We start from the raw sequence: 14458 nt of genomic DNA on the forward strand, positions 1-14458 counted from the left end.
AACTCAGCTATGAGCTTAGGTATAGTCCAACTTCTTAATGACGGGGTACTACCATGCTCTGAAACCCCCCATGCGGGGTTGGAGAGATGAATGTGAATTTGTCGCTTTCCGAAACGGGCGACAGGCACTGATCTAAGGAAACACAAACTAGAGAAAATAAGAACAGACAACCAGCCCATGAAAACAACAACACTCCTTTGTACCTCTAACAAAGAATAAGGATGTAGGTGCAGAAATGACAAAACCAACAGCGCGTAAATATGAACCTAATCATAACACCACCCTAGTGTATGCAGTAAGTAAGCCCGAGTAACCTGCAGTGCAAAGACAGCTAATTAAAACAAACTCTCAGGGCTAAGGTACCCACAGACCGTGGCGGATAGTAGTAAAGGTGTAATGGTGAACGTGCATTGTTTGATGTATGGTATATGGGCAAGAAGATTGTGGGACAACAATCAATTAAAAACGAAAACCCCAGCCCGTATGGATCTGTAGACATGACAGATCCTAGATGTGAGCACTAGCCAACTATACCCGAGATAACCCCCTTTGCTGGCCCTGGATGTAATGCTGTGAATCCCCCAAAACAATAACATAAGCAAAAGCGATGAAACAATCTCAGAGCGAAGACAGTACGATGATACATGGAAATGTTTAAGACGACAGGAAAGGATACTGGTGTATGTGCTGAAATAATGATACCCCACGTAACCGACACAGAAATTAATGCCCCAATGAGAACAGATAATAACTGGGCCTACCAATATGCCCGCCTACAAAGGCAGCCGTAGGCTGCTGAGACACCTTCACCCCCCCCACCCCGAATTTAAGGGTAAAAGAATCAAGCTGTGGGCCCCCCATACCTCCACAACCATGGCCAACAGTACCGCAGAGCTGAGGGTCTGCAACCCCCCTCCTCCCAAAACAACTGTGGTCCTGCAGACCCGAGCAGGGGTCCTGACAACCATCAGGACTGCCGAATAACGACACCAGATGCAACCCTGCTACGACAGTAATGCTATGACAGGATCACATGAAATGAGCCTGACAGCAGAGCTGAACCAACAACCAGCTACCTCTTCTAAAAGGAAGGAAGCTGCAGGAAGCCTCTTCTAAAAGATGATGCACAAGAAGGCCTGCAAACAGTTTGCGGAAGACAAGCAGACTAAGGATATGGATTACTGAAACCACATCCTGTGGTCTGATGAGACCAAGATAAATTTATTTGGTTCAGATGGTGTCAAGCAGGTGAGGAGTACAAAGACAAGTGTGTCTTGCCTACACTCAAGCATGGTGGTGGGAGTGTGGTCTGGGGCTGCATGAGTGCTGCCAGTGCTTTAACGGATAGTGCCCGCTTTCGAGAAGTGCCTGAGCTGCACTGCGCATGCGCCATTCGGAACTGCACAACAGACGATTTCACGATCAGCTGCTGCGATGGCGAGACAGTGCCTGCGCAGACAATAGCTGTCGGGACAATGTTATTGTCAGATTGTGCCTCGCGCTTGCAAGGCGTGTTTATTTCGGTGAAGGGCAGGTTTGGGAGTCTTCATTGTGGTGAGGGGCGGATTTTTAAATGATTATGGGCAGTGCTGCAAAGGAAATGTTTGTATGCTATTCTTCCTGGATGCTTGCGGGGTGTGTTTAGTCTAGTGAAGGGCTAGTTTTGACGCCTGAACCCGCCCTTCACCCAAATGAACACGCCTCACAAGCGCGAGGCACAATCCGACAATAAGATTGTCCCGTCGGCTATTGTCTGCGCAGGAGCGGTCTCAACAGCTGATCGTGAAATCAGCTGTTGTAGAGTTCCGTACGGCTCTGGCACTTCTCGATAGTGGGCACTATCCGACAGAACACCGGCACTGGGGAGCTACAGTTCATTGAGGGGACCATGAATGCCAACATGTACTGTGACATACTGAAGCAGAGCATGATCCCCTCCCTTCAGAGACTGGGCTGCAGGGTAGTATTCCAACATAATGACCCCAAACACACCTCCAATACGATCACTGCCTTGCTAAAGAATCTGAGGGTAAAGGTGATGGCCTGGCCAAGCATGTCTCCAGACCTAGACCCCATCTGTGGGGCATCCTCAAACGGAAGGTGGAGGAGCGCAAGGTCTCCAACATCCACTAGCTCCGTGATATCATCATGGAGAAGTGAAAAAGGACTCCAGTGGCAACCTGTGAAGCTCTGGTGAACTCAAAGCCCAAGAGGGTTAAGGCAGTCCTGGAAAATAATGGTGGCCACACAAAATAGACACTTTGGGCCCAATTTGGACATTTTTACTTAGGGGTGTATTTACCTTTGTTGCCAGCGATTTAGACATTAATGGCGGTGTATTGTTATTTTGAGGGGACAGCAAATTTACACTGTTCTACAAGCTGTACACTCACTACTTTACATTGTAGCAAAAGGTCATTTCTTCAGTGTTGTCACATGAAAAGATATAATAAAATTAGGGCTGAAACAACTAATCGATTAATCGACAACTAATCGATTATGAAATTAATCGATTACTATTTTCATAATCGATTAATCGGCCAGTAACATAATGGGGTTAAAAATAATAAAATTAGCCCTTTATAGTACAAAAGAGCAAATAATTGCTACTGTAAATAATACTTTCACAGTTCTACAGTAAAAAAATGAAACCCTTACAGTAGCAATTATTTCCTTTTTGTACTATAAAGGGCTCATTTTAGTTTTTTTTTTTTTTTTAACCCCATTATGTTACTAAACGTCTTAGACCTGGTTCACATCTTTGTGTTTTTTGGTGCTTTTTGCAGAAACGCACTACAGTTCATTTAACTTGGTTTTCTATGGGACACGTTTACATCTATGCTTTTTTTCAGCTGCTGCGTATTTGGAAAGGGTCAAGGACTTTTTTTTTTTTTTAAACGCAAAACGGTGCTTTTTTGGTTCAATATACTTCAATGGAGAAGCTGCAGAAAAGCATGTAATGTGTTTTTGCAGCAATTTGTATTTTTTAATCTGCCCAGCAACAAATTGGACAAAAAACTGTATTTCTATTCTAATAGTGTATACAGTAAATCTCCTCTAATAGTGTATATACAGTATATCTCCTCTGTCTGTTATTCTCAGAGTGGATTCAATATTTTGCTCCCTAACCATATAGTTGGTTGTTTATATTTACCACTGCATAGAGATATTTAATAAATTGCTTTTTTTTAAAAAAACTTTACATATTAACTAAATTATACACCACACTTTTTTTTTTTTTTTTTTTAAGGTTATTAACCGATTAATCAAAACAATATTCGACCAACTAATCGATTATAAAAATAATCGTTAGTTGCAGCCCTAAATAAAATATTTACAAAAATGTGAGGGGTGTACTCACTTTTGTGAGATACAGTGTGTAGCTAGAGATATATATACACATACATACAGTGGGGACGGAAAGTATTCAGACCCCCTTAAAAATTTTTCACTTTGTTATATTGCAGCCATTTGCTAAAATCATTTAAGTTCATTTTTTTCCTCAATTTACACACAGCACCCCATATTGACAGAAAAACACAGAATTGTTGACATTTTTGCAGATTAAAAAAGAAAAACTGAAATATCACATGGTCCTAAGTATTCAGACCCTTTGCTGTGATACTCATATTTAACTCAGGTGCTGTCCATTTCTTCTGATCATCCTTGAGATGGTTCTACACCTTCATTTGAGTCCAGTTGTGTTTGATTATACTTGATTAGGAAAGCCACACACCTGTCTATATAAGACCTTACAGCTCACAGTGCATGTCACAGCAAATGAGAATCATGAGGTCAAAGAAACTGCCTGAAGAGCTGAGAGACAGAATTGTGGCAAGGCACAGATCTGGCCAAGGTTACAAAAATTTCTGCTGCACTTAAGGTTCCTAAGAGCACAGTGGCCTACATAATCCTTAAATGGAAGACGTTTGAGATGACCAGAACCCTTCCTAGAGCTGGCCGTCCGGCCAAACTGAGATATCGGGGGAGAAGAGCCTTGGTGAGAGAGGTAATGAAGAACCCAAAGATCACTGTGGCTGAGCTCCAGTCAGGAGATGGGAGAAAGTTGTAGAAAGTCAACCATCACTGCAGCGCTCCACCAGTCGGGGCTTTATGGCAGAGTGGCCCGACAGAAGCCTCTCCTCAGTGCAAGACGCATGAAAGCCCGCATGGAGTTTGCTAAAAAAAACACCTGAAGGACTCCAAGATGGTGAGAAATAAGATTCTCTGGTCTGATGAGACCAAGATAGAACTTTTTGGCCTTAATTCTAAGCGGTATGTGTGGAGAAAACCAGGCACTGCTCATCACCTGTCCAATACAGTCCCAAAAGTGAAGCATGGTGGTGGCAGCATCATACTGTGGGGGTGTTTTTCAGCTGCAGGGACAGGACGACTGGTTGCAATCGAGGGAAAGATGAATGCGGCCAAGTACAGGGATATCCTGGATGAAAACCTTCTCCAGAGTGCTCAGGACCTCAGACTGGGCCGAAGGTTTACCTTCCAACAAGACAATGACCCTAAGCACACAGCTAAAATAACAAAAGAGTGGCTTCACAACAACTCTGTGACTGTTCTTGAATGGCCCAGCCAGAGCCCTGACTTAAACCCAATTGAGCATCTCTGGAGAGACCTAAAAATGGCTGTCCACCAATGTTTACCATCCAACCTGACAGAACTGGAGAGGATCTGCAAGGAGGAATGGCAGAGGACCCCCAAATCCAGGTGTGAAAAATTTGTTGCATCTTTCCCAAAAAGACTCATGGCTGTAATAGATCAAAAGGGTGCTTCTACTAAATACTGTGCAAAGGGTCTGAATACTCAGGGCCATGTGATATTTCAGTTTTTCTTTTTTAATAAATCTGCAAAAATGTCAACAATTGTGTTTTTTTGTCAATATGGGGTGCTGTGTGTACATTGAGGAAAAAAAATGAACTTAAATGATTTTAGCAAATGGCTGCAATATAATAAAGTGAAACATTTTTAAGGGGGTCTGAATACTTTCCGTCCCCACTGTATGTATGTGTATATATCCCCACTGTATATATGGTGCAGCTGTGCATGGTAGCCAGTTGGCTTTTAACTTCAGCTTGGTCAACTAAGCTGACAAAATAAAAAGCTGATTGGTTTCTATGCAGAGCTGCTCCAGATTTTGCTGATTAGCTGTGAGCAATGTGTATGTCTTGCTGTACCATATAAAGGAATTGCTTTTTTTTTTGGATATGACGCCACATTTTTTCTTTTTAGCTATGAAAGCCGCAGCTCTCATACATGGAAGCTGTTGTTTCCCCAACCCCTCTTTCCCTTTGTCCATTCACAGAACACCTTGGATTCTGTGAAATATTCACAGAATAAAAAGCATTCCGTGAATGGGCAAGGGAGAGAGGGACAGAGAAACAGCTCAGCTTCAGCATATGAGGGGTATACTCACTTTTGTGACAATATATAAATATATACACACACACACACACACACACACACACACACACTTTTGTGCTTTGCATTCCATTTTATAAGGGTCCAAAACATATAACCAGCACTTTATTGGTGATAGCGCCGTCTCTCCATATTTGTCCGTTTTAGCACATAGGCTGGTGTCCTTTGTGAACAGGCAGTGAGGGGCTATGCCTGGTGTTATTACAAGGCAAAGCAAAGTTTAGCTTATTTTAAGTTTATTTAATGTCACAAATTACATTTTAATTCTATGTACTGCAGCAGAGCTGTGGTTCAGCAGTGACATGAGGTGGGGTCCAATGAGTAGTAATAAAATGCAGCAGATCTTCATTTTTACACAGTATACTGACTCGCCTCAAGTTAGTGATGTGGTGCAAACAGGGCACATGGAAAACATTTATTTTCTTTGTGCCCTATCTGTAAGCCTGTGCTGATCTGTGCAGATTAATGCTGCTCACCACACAATGTGAATGAGCTCCTAGGTCCAATTAATTTGGTGCAGATAAACTATGGCAGCAGCGCCAAGCAAGTGACCCCCTATGGTCAGCGTTTAGTGGGGCAGCCACTCAGCACAGGACCCAGAAGATCGTGGTTATCTTATCACTGTAGTAGCACCAACTACTACATTAATTGTCGGCTTCCCCAGCAAGGTATCAGGTATGTTATATACTGTACATACAAACTTACATTGCGCCAAGCTTGATGTAAATATGATAAAAAAAAAAAAAAGTACTGCGCTACAAATGCGTATATACTTAAGGTGTAAGCTGAGTAATAATTGTGCTGTAATGTTTTTAGAAAAAAGAAAAAACGTGCACTAATCGATACCTTGATCCAAAAACACCTGGGGGTCAAGTGATTCCATATAAGCAACGTGAAAATAAAGAGATAGATAGATCTATCTATCAATTTTATATTACACACACAATATACCAAAATGAAGTGTTATATCAGTGAATAATTAAATCAACGTTAATACATATTAACACAAAATAAAGTCCATCAATGATGAGTGTCATGATGTACCCCCTCAGGAATGGCCCATGATGACATGAGTATCAAATGAATCTCAAAAACATAGGTGGTAATGTTCCAATATTCCTAAAACACCCAGGATTGTGCTTCCACCACCCAAGGAAGGGGGTTGGTACTCTTACCATAAGATGTGGACACAGGCCAGCTGAGGTGGGTCAAACAGGCATGTATGGAAACCCAGATCTCAGGCCAAGATCTCCAATAGTTGAAAAGGTACTCACAGCAATGGAATGAACGGGCAAAACTGGAAGCAGGAAAGCGACCACAATCTCCTGATCTGTGTACTACCTGTGTAATATCTTTAGGGATTTCCTCCAACAGGGGTGAAGTCCCATAGGACGAAACGCGTCGTATTCCTGCCTGCTAAGCTCTGCACACTGCACCTGTTTTACGAATCTTTTGTGATCACTTTTTAAATGTACACATCTTGAACGACGCTTGTACTTTTTATATATCATTAAATCAATTGATGTACGCCATGTGGAAACCTTCCTTTTTTCTTTTATGATCACCTTTTACCCACTGTTGGAGGCAATCCTTAAAGATATTACACAGATCAGGAGATTGTGGTTGCCTTCTAGCTTCCGGTTTTGCCCTTTCATTCCATTGCTGAGAATACCTTTTCAACTATTGGAGACCGTGGCCTGAGATCTGGGTTTCCATACATGCCTGTTTGACCCACCTCCACTGGCGCGTGTGTTCATGTCTCATGGTAAGAGTGCCAACCCCTTCCTTGGGTGGTGGAAGCACAATCCTGGGCATTTTAGGAATATTGGAACATTACCACCAAGGTTTTTGAGATTCATTTGATACTCATGTCATCATGAGCCATTCCCGAGGAGTACTCATGACACTCATCATTGATGGACTTTATATTGTGTTAATATGTATTAAGGTTGATTTAATTATTCACTGATATAACACTTAATTTTGGTATATTGTTTATTCATATATTTTGTTTTTACTTTGCTTATATGGAGTCACTTGACTCTCAGGTGTTTTTGGAACAAGGTTACCATTAGTAGCACTGAATTTATCAATTAGTGCACGTTTTTCTTTTTTCTAAAAACATTACAGCACAATTGCTGTTGTGCACATTCACTTTTAACTCAGTTTACACACATTTGTAGCGCTGCACTTTTTTTTTATCACATTTCCATTTACAATTAGCCTTATTGTTGGTGCTGGCAGCTTATATATTATTTCCAATAGTAGCTCAGTAATTTTTCTTTATAACTTGATGTAAATATGCAAGAATGATCAATTCCAGGAGCTTTAAAGCCCAATTGTAGGATAACAGTAAAGTACCCTCCCACCCACTCGGTTTGCTGTGTTAAAAGTCAAAACACTTTCTAAATCCAAGCCTTCATTTATCTTAAGCTACAATCACACAATCATACAAGCTCTGGGTCCTGCTCCCTTCTGTCTACGTCTTGGATGGTTCTGTCTTCAGGGTGTCCAAGTCACTGACTGCATGATATGGACAATTCCCATTGGTAGTCTCTGGACCCAGATAAGGACCAACATTAGGCAGAGGGATATTAGGGGCCAGCAAAGGGTTTTTTTTTTTTTTTACCTTAAAAGGAGAAGTAAAGTCAAAGCTCGTTTGGCTGTACTTCTCCTGTGGACCACAGGAGTGCAGTTCATTCTGCACTCCTGTGACTCATTTATAGCAGACCAGTCTAGGCTCGGGAAAGATTGTGACCATATAGTCGGGATCCACCCACATACCTTGACCGGCACCTGCCTCTCAGAGGGCCACTGAGTGCCTGCGCCGGCCGCTCCCTCCACAGTCCAGTGCTCCAGTGAGTGCAGGGGGGCAGAGCAGAGAGCTGCGAACTAACAGTCACCAGCTCTCTGCTCAGGGAGCTCTGAGAATCGTGCGATCAGTGGTGTTTCATCGATAGGTACTCGATAGGTACTCAGGCGGGCGATCGATGCAGCATCCACCTAGGCAAGTATAAAAATTAAAAACACACATTCACATACTTCTCTTTTAATGCATTAAAGTATATGTAATATATACACATACATACATACATACATACATACATACACACACACACATATACATACACACACACACATACACTCTTTAAAAAAAATCTGGGATTTTCTTAAAAACAAAAACACCCTAGATTCACGATTCAAATTGAGTTTTTTTTTTTTTTGGGACACCGCGCCGGTCGTGAGGAGCTGCGGGCAGGAGTTTTTAGGTGGGGCCGCGGCTTCGGCCTAGTCCACAGCATCCGGCCTTGTGGACTAGGCCGAAGCCGCGTCCTCACCTAAAAACTCCTGCCCGCAGCTCCTCACGACCGGCGCAGTGAAAAAAAAAAAATCGATTTGCTTAAATTTTTAATCGATTTGACCTCCCAACTCGATTCAAGAGTTAAATAGATTTTTTTTTTCCCAGCCCACACAGTCTGGCTCAGGAGCACACCAGCACAATTGCCCTCATACCACACATCTTGCTATAGGGACACATGTGGGAAAAAGATGCAGACAGCTTAAAAAAAAAAAAGGGGAGGTAAGGGACCGCTTGGTGCAACACCGTTGCAATAAGCAGGCAAGTATAAACCTAGTTTTTATTTTAATTAAAATGAAAAAAAAAAAAAATAGATTTACAATCAAACGGAACTAAACCAAAGCCATTTGCAGGCTTGACAGTTCAGTTGAGATCACTAGCAACTTTGACAGTTGTTCACTGTATGCCTTGAAGTGGAACTAAATGTAAAAAAAAAAAAAACAATTGTGAAAAGACAGGCCTTTTATTGCAGGCAAGACATGAAATGATTCATTTTCAATAAAATACATGTACCTGCCTATTCACAATCCTATCAAGAATGTACATGGTGCGGTGCATGTGCATTTACATTTCCGGCACAGTGCCAGTTTACAATGATGAATGACTCCTGTGTGCAGTCATCCTGTACCAGCCAATCAAGATGAGCACCTAGAAGAAACCAGGAGAGGGACCTCTTGGGTGTCAGGCCATTGCATTGGAGATTATTTCCGCCTTTAGTTCCCCTTTCAAATGTAACTGATTTGGGAAACAATTAGATGAATGGGTTTAGTTCCGCTTCATAAGAACTGCGGGTTTTGAGAAGGAAAAAAAAAAAAAAAAAAAAAAAAAAAAAAAAAATTCTCACATCCGTGCATGCAGCATTGGTCCGATGCTGTATCTGTCCACTTCCACAACGAGTGCTGAGTGATCAAAGACCGCCATTCGCTCAGTTCTTGGTCCTCAGTGAGCTGGTGACTTTCACTCTGGCTCTCTGCTCTGACCCTCTAGCTCTCACTGGAGCACTGGGCTGTGGAGGGGGTGCTTCAGTATGCAGTGCCCCCAACCCCTCTAATACTTAAGCCTAGCACACACTGGCCATTCAGCCCATGTGTACTGCAGCGGGTCCAACAGGGGCATGACCGAAAAAAGGTCTGCCGCTGAGCACGCTGACCGCAGTGTTCTGGCGAGGGTGGGGGGCAGTCAACCTGTCAGAACACAATATAACAGCAGGGGAGAACGCTGTACTAACATCCCATAGTTAGTACAGTGGCTTCTCTTCTCTCCTGAGCCATCAGTTATTTTTCATTCAGTCCTGCTGGGGGGGGGGGGGGGGGAGCAGGCAAGAGTGCCAGCGGAGGACCCCAGAAGAGGAGGATTGGACCACTCTGTGTGATACCATTGCACAGAGCAGGCAAGTATGACGACAGAATTGTTATTTAACAAAAAATTATTATTAAGTTTCACTTTCACATTTGATATCTCTCCAGAGTCTGGACAGGAGTGACATCAGCTGAATTCAGGTCACAGGAGACTCCTGTGACCCAATGGAGAAGTAGGGCCAAAAGAGCTTTGGCCCTACTTCTCCTTTAACCTCTTCCCACCAGCCGTATGCATATATGCAGCCCTATGTACACACATTACTGTGCTGAGTGCCCACTCCCTGCGCACACCTGGCACAATAACTGATGGGTAAACTAAAGCTCCTGATGCATTCTTGCAATCCGGAGCTTTCCAATCATGTGACCGCAGTGACTGCCAATCACATGATTGTAATGTTTACCTCCCAGTATTTAGAACCTCTTAAAGGGCCAAGAGGCGGCAGCAGGAAGGGCTTTAAGAGGAACTGCAGTCTGCTCACATAATTTGTAATAAAAACATCTTTGCCATTCTGAAGCTTCCCTCCAACCACTTTGCATATTATTTTATATATACTGTGATTCTGTACTTATCAAATACCCTGTTTGCCCGAAAATAAGACCTAGCGTGACTGTCGGGGGAACGTTGCAATATAAGCCCTACCCTCCAAATAAGCCCTAGTTAAAGTTCTTGTAGGTCTTATTTTCAGGGTAGGGCTTATTTTCGGGGAAACAGGGTAGGGCTTATATTGCAGCCTTCACCGACAGTCACGCTAGGTCTTATTTTTGGGGAAACAGGGTATGCTGCAGAAATCTCCCTCCTCAAAGTCTGGCTGCAGACATTTTAACTGTGGGCAGCTGCAGCTGCTGCCTGTTCACTTCCTGGATTTACACAGAGGCACACCTCCAGCTCTGCAGCTTTCATTGGCCCTCTTATGATTCATCCCCCTCCCTTTCTGGCAAAGAGCTGTGCATGATGTCATAAGCCTAGGCTTATGACCAGACAAGAAACAGTAAGTGGGCTGTATAAGGTATTTACTGGCGGAAAAAAAAATGTTTTACTATCCAAAGTTAAAACAACAAGGCCAGAGGATTTAATAGATGGAAAGTTGAAAAAAAAAAAAAAACACACACACACAACTGAAGATCCGCTTTAACCGTTTCCCAAAGCAGTTAAAAGAGAAGTCCAGCCTGAGCTTTTCAGGCTGGGCTTCTCCTATGGGTCACAGGAGTGCAATTAGTTTTTCTCTCCTGTGACCCGTTTTTAGTGGAGAGCGGTCTGAAGTTTTGATCTCCACTGACATCACTGCAATCAGTCTGATGCTGCATCCACCTAGTTAAGTAGGATTAGGAAGAAGAAAAAAAAAAAAAAAGGGGGGGGGGAGAACACCCACACACAACCCATACTTCTCTTTTAAAGAGGAGTTCTGCCCCACCCAGCAAAAAAAAAAAAAAACATTAAAAAGTAAGCAGCTACACATACTATAGCTGCTGACTTTTAATATTAGGACACTTACCTGTCCAGGAATCCAGCAATGTCAGTACCCCAGACGATGTTCTGCCGCCACCATTCATGGTAAGGGCCTTCACAGCCAGTTCCCTACTGCGCATGTGCAAAGCACGCTGCAGTGTTTCTGAATGGCTGGGGTGTCGGACTTCGGAGTGATCGGGCTGCAATCTCCCGGAAGTGGGGATAAGTACCAGCTCCCCCCTGAAAGGTGCCAAATGTGTCAGATAAGCAGAGCTTCCACTTTTGGGTGGACCGCCCCTTTAATATTCAAGGCATGCTGTGATCAATAATTGTGAAGCCATGAAATAAGTGGTGTCATACCTGATCTCATGAGAAGCACCATAGAAAGCTAAGCGGGCAGCTTCCTTTGCTGTGAAGGATAGGACGGTTTAGTTCCACTTTAACCTGTACTAGTGGACTATTGGCCCAGCACATGGGAAATCATCAGTGAGGAACCTGGATAGGGAGCTCGGGAGAGTATAAGTGACCTCACCAAGTAAGAATAAACACAGGGAAAGATGGGTTAGAGAAATAAAGAGATGGGATAATTCCAAGTGACACATGGCAGGGGTGAGATGTGCAGCGCGTTGTCACTGTGATCACACACGTCCAGTGGCGGGTGACTAATGTCCCCATATGGATCTGATCACATCCATCCAATAATCCACACACAGCCCCCGGCCAGGCCGCCCTGTGTGCGCTGTGGTAGTAGTTTGACACGCGGACACAGAGTAGCCGGGAAGGATGAGAAGGAAGCAGCCGGCAGGCCAGGAGGATCACACCGCCTGACGTCCGGCCCCGAGCGGAGGATAGGAGCCCACCTCAATGATCTTCTCCTTCTTCTTCTGCTCCGTCTTCTTCGCAGGCTGCGGCGCCGGAGCCTTCTTCGGTGGCATTACGATAGAAGAAGCGCTGTTCCACCACCACCGCACACAAGGCCTCACTTTACGGCTACAGCAGCAGTGATGTCACCATTCATAGACCGCGCGAGAGTGCCGGTAAGCCGGACTACGTTTCCCAGAATGCCGCTCGGCATTAGTTGATGGAGGGAAAGAAAGTCTGACAGGATGGTAGAATGAGAGGGGCAGGCTTGGAGCTACCCTAGGCGGCATCACAACGTGAAAAATTCCTTTTCTTCACCACCGGCGGGACATTTTGCGGCTGTGCCATGACCTGCAGGGACAGTCGATGCTGGATTTTTTCGAAACACGAAACAAATGATGGCCCAATCCTACACACTATTATCCTTTTCCGATTGACAGAACATTCCGTTTTTTTGACTCGTCTATGGCCAGCTTAAAGCGGAGCGACACACAAAAGTGGAAGCTCCGCTTATCTGGCTCCTCCTCCTCCCCTGCCACATTTGGCACTTTTTTGGGGGGAGCGGGTGTCTGGTTTTAATTTCGTCTACTAAAATATTTTCATCGACTAAATTAATACTGTTTTAGTCAACTAAAATACGACTAAAACTAAAACAATTCAGATAACTAAAACATGACTTAGGCCCGGCTCACACTGATGCGAGTTCATGACGAATGCGATGCGTCAAAAACACTTTAAATTCGCATGTCATCCCTAAAGTCATTGTTTTCAATAACGGTCGTTCACATACATGCGTTGCGATTCCTCTACAAATGCGATGCGATTTAAAAAAGGGTCTTGTGCAAGTTTGTTGCATTGCGAATTTAGTCTCCATAGACATCAATATAAATCGTTCTTGAATCGCATTGATGGTTCACATATGTGCGAATTCCACCACACTACTCTCCACAAAAACCAGGAAGTACACAGGAAGTTAACACCTTTTTTTTTTTTTCACATTATGATTCCATTGGCTAAAATATCAATTGCAGCTATGTACAACTCCTGAAATTCGCAGTAAAATCGCACCTCACAAAGGACAAAAAACGGAACAAAATCACAGCGCGTCAGTGTGAACCGGGCCTAAAACTAAAAAAAGGGCATTTTAGTCAAAAGAATATGAGTTAAACTAAATTGAAATTTGATGTCAAAATGAACACTGCACTACCACATAAATTGAAATGTGATGTCAAAATGAACACTGCACTACCACATAAGAATACGTACGGGGTATCTACTAAGCTGCAAAAAGAAAAAAAAAAAAATAGGAAAAAGACTTTTATTTTTTTTTCTTCATATTTAATGTTGGTAATACATTCAGGTAATAAGTGCAATGGCATTACAGCCAATAGCAATTACAGTTTTTTGGGTTTTTATATTTTCAAGTTGTACTTGTCAAATAGCAATATTTTTGTTTGTTTATAAATCTTGATTTAATTTATAAAGCTGTAATATATTGCAATGGCTTAGGCCCCTTTGCACATGCGACTGTCAGTTTTTTCAGGTGGACCTGAATTGACACTCCATGTGTCTCTATGGAGCGACACATGTCAGCGGTGACATGTCCACTGACATGCTCTCCGATCTCCTAAATCCAGACAGATGGAAACCCTATTTTCTGGCGGATCTGATCAGATGAAAACAGACAGGCGGTCCTTTTTTCATCCGATCTCCTCATAGAGGAGAGGGGAGATCTGACATGTCCGTCTTTGCACGGTGAGCTGATCAATGCACCTGTCATCCGCCGGCTCAGCGGATCGATCCCTGCTGAGCAAGCGGAGTCTGTGAAAACAGATTTGCATGTGTGAAAGGGGCCTAAATCTGTGTAGTGTCAGTTCAAACTTTAAACGCTTGACATCCTTTCGGGGGTTATATCTGAATGATGCCTGAGGCTACAGACATCATTCAGATACCGGCATTTTCAGCCGGCGATTCCGTACACCATAAGAACGATCATAGCGG

At 43.3% G+C, this 14458-nt stretch overlaps 1 protein-coding gene across 1 annotated transcript in view; it reads right to left on the reverse strand.

Moving 5' to 3' along the window:
* The window catches only part of ZC3H15 (zinc finger CCCH-type containing 15), a 79335-nt gene extending 66694 nt beyond the window's left edge, over nt 1-12641 (reverse strand). Inside the window, exon 1 of the mRNA XM_073633079.1 lies at nt 12457-12641. Coding sequence (XP_073489180.1) covers nt 12457-12531 — 75 coding nt within the window. The 5' untranslated portion in view covers nt 12532-12641. The remainder of the gene's footprint in view (nt 1-12456) is intronic.
* Nucleotides 12642-14458: the final 1817 nt, after the last annotated feature.

This window comes from Aquarana catesbeiana, linkage group LG06 (assembly GCF_042186555.1).
Source record: "Aquarana catesbeiana isolate 2022-GZ linkage group LG06, ASM4218655v1, whole genome shotgun sequence".
In the NCBI taxonomy this organism is placed as follows: domain Eukaryota; kingdom Metazoa; phylum Chordata; class Amphibia; order Anura; family Ranidae; genus Aquarana; species Aquarana catesbeiana.